Source organism: Phragmites australis, chromosome 19, assembly GCF_958298935.1.
Source record: "Phragmites australis chromosome 19, lpPhrAust1.1, whole genome shotgun sequence".
NCBI classification, from domain to species: Eukaryota; Viridiplantae; Streptophyta; class Magnoliopsida; order Poales; family Poaceae; genus Phragmites; species Phragmites australis.
The window spans coordinates 24959854-24965532 of record NC_084939.1 but is presented as its reverse complement, the minus strand read 5'-3'; the positions used below and the strand labels follow the sequence as shown (position 1 = coordinate 24965532).

Here is a 5679-nt window from a genome sequence, read left to right as displayed (position 1 = left end):
TTCTTTCTTTCTCTTGGTCCGGCCCGCTCCTTTCTTCTTCTCGGCCCGATCGTTTTCCTCTCCCTGGGCCGTCCTCCCTCTCCCTCCTTCCCTGGCCCACCTCCCCTCTTCTTCCCTTCCTTCCGCACTGCGCCAGCCCAGCCCGCGCACCCCTCCTTCTTCCTCCCCGGGACAACATCATGCCCACGCGGTACATGCGCGTGGAACTCGCTCGGCCATCGAACGCCTGTGACCCCCCTCTGCTTCACGGTGCGCACGCCTCGCCGCCGTGCCGTCCTCTTGTCCCTACCCCTACCTAGCTTGTCACCTCCCTGCTGTACCAGCGATGACCGAGCACGGAAAGCCGACCGCCGGACACCACGGTGTCAATCGCTCGCCCTGGTCCCCTGCTCCTTCCTCGCGTCGCCCACCCAGTACGTGTGTGCGGAGGCTCGCACGGCCATCATATTGTCCTCTCGCCTACGACTGCTTTTAAGACACCAAACAATGAGCGTGCCACGCCGTCCTCGCCACTGTCCTCTCACCAGCGAACTCTCGCCCCTTCCCCGCCTATAAATAGCCATGCCCAAGCTCCATTTCTCTTCACCGCAGCCACCCAAGCTTTCTGAGGCAAGCTCCACTCTCTCTCCCTCCTTCCCCCACTCTCATTGCCTCTCTCTCCGCCGAGCTGAGCCACCACCATCGATCTCCCTCACCAAGCCACCTTCCCCACCTATGAGCTATCCCAGAGCACCAACTCACACTCCTCCACCCTCCCATGCACTTCCCGCCTCTCCTCCGGCCCTCACCGAGCTCCACGCCGAGCTCCCTGAGCCGTCGCTATAGCCACAAGACGCCAGCCCATCCTATCCCTCCCCTCGCTCGGTTCATCACAAAAACGGATTCCCCACACCTCCCTCTCTCTTCCGGTACATTCCCCACATCTCCCCGCCACCATCCTGCGCCACCCTCCGAGCCAACGTCTCCCCGCCGTCTCTCTTCTGTCACCCCCCTCTCTCTGCCTTAACCCAACAGGTGGGTCCGGTGCCTTAACGCCGCCCGCTCCCCCCACCAGGCCGCCAGGGACCGCTTCGGCCCAGAAGGCCGGCCCACTAGCCAAGCCCAACACCATATACAGCCCACTGTGCACAATACTCTTTCACCTTTTCCAAGAAAACTAAATTTCAATGGAATATTCTAAGGATATTCCCCTTTTTTCTTTTATTCCACCTATTAACTTCAAAAACCCATAACTCCTCCGTTTTAACTCCGATTTCGATGATTCTTCCACCAATATTCTTCTTAATTCAAGCTCTATCAATTCATACCATTTTTATATTTATTTAAAAATTTATTTATATTTTATTTATTTTTAATAGTGTGTTTGCCTTGTTGTTTGTCGCGACTAGGCGTCGGAGAGTTCGTTGAGGAGGAGGAGGAGGTGATCGGAGCCCAGGAGTTCGAGTAGGACCCCTTCGAGGACTTCAATGAAGACAAGTCTCAATCTATTTTCCCTTTGACCATATTGAACCCAGTTTTATCAACACGACCCGTAGCAGTCGTTTTACTCTGATATATTGCATGAAGTATTACTAATTGGCATATTTTAAAATGTTGAACTAGTTATGACCTATTGTAGCTTAGCCAGCCTTCTTTTTATTTACCCTATATGCTAAATCTTGGTAAACTTAGGATCTCGTTTTAGTCCATTTACTTAAGCTCAGGCAATTACCTTGTTATTAGCATGCTTAGGACGATAGTCTTTACTGCTACTTCATACTTAATCATATCTAGCTTTTCAAAGGTGTAAAACTTGGTGATTGCAACTATAGATATAGAGCACAGTCCCACCCACCAATCCCATGGGCCCATTGGATTACAGAGCGCGTTAACGTTCCCACCTTATAAGCAGCGATTGCAACCAGTTGCAACTACGTGTATAGAGGAGTTACAACATGTAGCATAGAGTGAGTGTAACTATTAGTTGCAACTACAAACATAGAGTGGTTACAAGTATATACATATTGTATTATTCAGTATGTTGTAATTGGCAATGTTGCAACTGTATTGTTCAGCATGTTGTAACTAGAGTGTCTATCATGTTATAACTAGTCCACACTCAAAAATGCATGTCGTAACTAGAGTATCTATAATATTGTAACTATAGTGTTCACTATGTTGTAACTGTAGTGTTTACTATATTGCAACTAGAGTGTTCGTCATGTTGTAACTAAAGTGTCTATTATGTTGTAATTAGTACTTATTCAACAATGCATATCGTAACTAGAATGTCTACCATATTGTAACTATGTTATTGAGTATATTGTAACTTAGTTGTTTCTGAATCACAACTAAAAACCAAGTTATAGCTGCAGTATAGCAAAGGCGGACTCGGTCAGGTGCACAGGAGGGAGGAAGGCTCAGCCGGGGGCACACAGGAGGGAGGCTAGCTCAGCCGCAAGGAAGAAAGCATGGCTTGGTCGGTCGGTTAGTGTGCAGCTGAGATCTGTTCTGCACGTATACGCAGAATAGAAGCGCTCATGCCGAATGCCTTAGGTAATATGTATGTTCGTTTTGAGGGACGCGTAGCGTTCAACATCATATTTTTTGCCTCCTATCAGACCACCAAAGAACAACTCCAAAATCCAAGTGTCACAATATCTCACTGCAGCAACCGCGAAAACCTTGTCATGCCAAATGCCTTAGGTAATAATTCTCGAAAAGCAGCATATCATGCGGCTGAATCTGCACAATCTCTGGAGCCTTACTTCTACCGATTCATATTTTGTTTGCATGGTTCACGACATTTGCACATGTTTCTCATGCAAAATACATTGGACGCCAAAGAAAGACTCCGTAGAGAACAGGCGATACATTCATTATTTGATTAAACAAACCGACATGCAGGTGAACGAACACATGGACACAACATAATGATTTCACAATTGTGGAAACAAAAATCGTCGAGAGTTACAAATTAACTTGCTGAACGTGACTGAAAAAGTCTCAATAATAGTGGTGCACATTTCCTCTTAGTTGATCCTTCTGCAGTTCTTCCTGATCTCGCCTTTGGAGCCCGTCAATGGCGTAATATCACCCATCTTGATCATGCCTGTCACAAAATCCGCGAAGAATGCGGCTTGGCTACCAACATACGATTGGACTTGTGCATCGGTGGCTCCTCCATTGAAGAGCTCCTGATCAGAGTGTAGAAGCCCCTTCTTGCTCAGGAGGTTCTTGTAGTAGTTGTTCTCAAAGACGGTTGGGGTCTGAAGATCTAGAGGTGCCAAGTTATTGTCGCCTGAACCTGACGTTCTCGGGCAGCCTGATTGCCTTGTCCTTGCAAAGGCGCCATCGATGTTGGTGTCGTTGTATACGTGAGCTCTGAAGTTTGTGCAACGTGCTAGGCCTATGGTGTGAGCACCTGCAGGCAAAATATGAGAAGCAAGACAAGAAAATAAATTACTGTGATGATTCAGTGAGTTTTTTTTCTTTTGTACATGTGTTTTAGTAAACTGTTGTGAAAGTATTTGCAAATACATAATTTAATACGTGTTTTATTTTCTTGATTTTTTTATAAATACTGCTTGATGCAAAGTACATGTGTCGATAAGTCAGATCATTAAAATCTGCATGTAGATTATATTATACAACCAGTGCACGAACAGAAATAAACATGATCCGAGATTCCAAAGTATGGAAGAAATGAATGATTGGCCACTTCAATTTTTATTAAATTAGAACATAAAAAGGCATTTTCTTTTTAAACAAGTGATTCTTGATTCTGTAAATCTATGAGAAAGAACAGGGTACCTGATTCGAGTCATGAAACGAAATAAAAAGAACAACATGTGGGAGATGCCGACTGATCGACTTAATTTATGCTTGCATTTAGTGTTTCACCGAATTAAGATATCTGATGGCAGACTGATCTTTCAACTACAGATAGTTCCTTGAAGCTGCCATTGTCATCGCCAGGTTTATTTTGCAAATAACTTTCATTTTTTCTTCCAGAAACCCATACCGACAACCTGTGGGGTGTCTCTGTCACCTTTACCAACTTTTCGTCATTCCATCGATCTCGTTATAACTTGATATGCGAAGAAATTTAATTGATCTCTCGAGTCCAAACCGAGCTATCAATTCCGTTGGTGATGATATACTAGTAGCATGCACCAGCTGTATCCACCGACTAAATTAAGCTACACCTCTGAGATTTGATTTGAGAAACAGAGTACATATTGTTGACTGTGGACCGGTTCTTCAATTTCTTCAACACTACCATCGATAATTTTTTAAAAATTATGACTTCCATAGTAGAATTTTAACGAAGTACAAGTTAAATCACTACAAGTTTGTTTTGGAGAAGATGATAATTAATCAGTTAGTTAATGAAGTGGGAATGTCGTTAAGCAGGTGGTAGTCTGTACCAGAGAGTGCGACCATGTCCTTTTGGGAGAGGCCCTGCGCGGCGAAGAGGGAGGTGAGGTTGGCGAGCCCCGACGTCGGCGGCGGGATGTTGTTGTTGGCTCCGGTGAAGCTCGCCGTCGTCGAGTCCCTCCTCCCGACCTTCACGTCCCAGCTCGGCCCGCCCAGCTGCGCGCAACATGCATGTTCCATCATTTGAGTGCCGTTTCATTTCATATGCGACGACACTACAAGTTGTTAGTGACACTATATGTAGCTAGCGAGCTTGTAGTACTTACGATGACGACGCCGTCCCTAGCTGCGATGGCGAGGATGTCGGCGCAGGAGACGACGCCGGGGCAGGCCTTCTCGACGGCGGACTTGATGGCGTCGATGACCTCGAACCCTCTCACGGACCCATTGTTGGGGTTCGCCATCTTCTCGCCCTGAAAGCTCGGCGTGTCATCCAGCAGCAACGAGGCGTCGCACCCCTATGTATACGATCACATCCACATCATTGTTAGATAGTTTGTTAATCATTATTAGCTCGATGAATCTCAAGCGCGTGATTATGGATAGATTACTTGGACAAAGCAGTCGTGGAAGAAGAGGCGGACGATGGAGGCGCCGACGCGCTTCTCCCTGGCGATGGCGGACTGCATCACCGACTTGACGGCGTCGTACACGCCGGGGCACGAGTAGGAGTAGAAGCTGGTGGACAGCTGCGCCGACGAGGTGCCGGCGAGCGCGAGGAGCAACAGGAGAGCGACGGTGCTGCTGCACCTCGCAGCTGATGCGCAGGGTCGATTAGCCATGACGACAGTCTCTCGCAGCTGGTTAATTAGCAGATAGAAGCAAGATGCAAAGCAGAGTGCTGCTGCGTGTCTTGCCTTGAGCTACCCAGCTGGGACATCGATCCATCGATATTTATAGCTGAAAGCCCTGGAGGACTTGGTTCGTATAAACCATACAATGCAATGCATGCATCAAATATGATAGGATTACATCATGGAGTAGTAGCATCATACTCACCTACTCCGATGGACTTTTTGAGTTGAAAAGCATGCAACCGATTAAAGGCAGAAGTGTTGGCCGCACTGGAATCACGCGTTTCACACTTGGTCTAGGTGTAAATATGCCGGTATATATATTTTTGTGTATGTGCAAGTTTTGGTAGTACGTAGAATGAGGCAGCAGAGCAGGAGTTGAAGCCTGATCGCCGGCCGCCTGTGACTTTGTAAAAGGACATCATCACTGAAGACTGTAGTCTAGGACGGCATGCATGCAGATGCA

General features: G+C 46.9%; 1 protein-coding gene across 1 annotated transcript; it reads right to left on the bottom strand.

Moving 5' to 3' along the window:
* Window positions 1-2813: 2813 nt before the first annotated feature.
* LOC133900958 (peroxidase 4-like) lies at window positions 2814-5297 on the bottom strand. Its single transcript, XM_062342255.1, has 4 exons — window positions 4971-5297; window positions 4686-4877; window positions 4410-4575; window positions 2814-3403 (listed from the first exon to the last, which is right to left on the bottom strand). The coding sequence occupies exons 1-4, from the start codon at window positions 5199-5201 to the stop codon at window positions 3012-3014; spliced, it is 981 nt and encodes a 326-aa protein (XP_062198239.1). The 5' UTR covers window positions 5202-5297; the 3' UTR covers window positions 2814-3011.
* Between the last annotated feature and the right edge of the window lie 382 nt (window positions 5298-5679).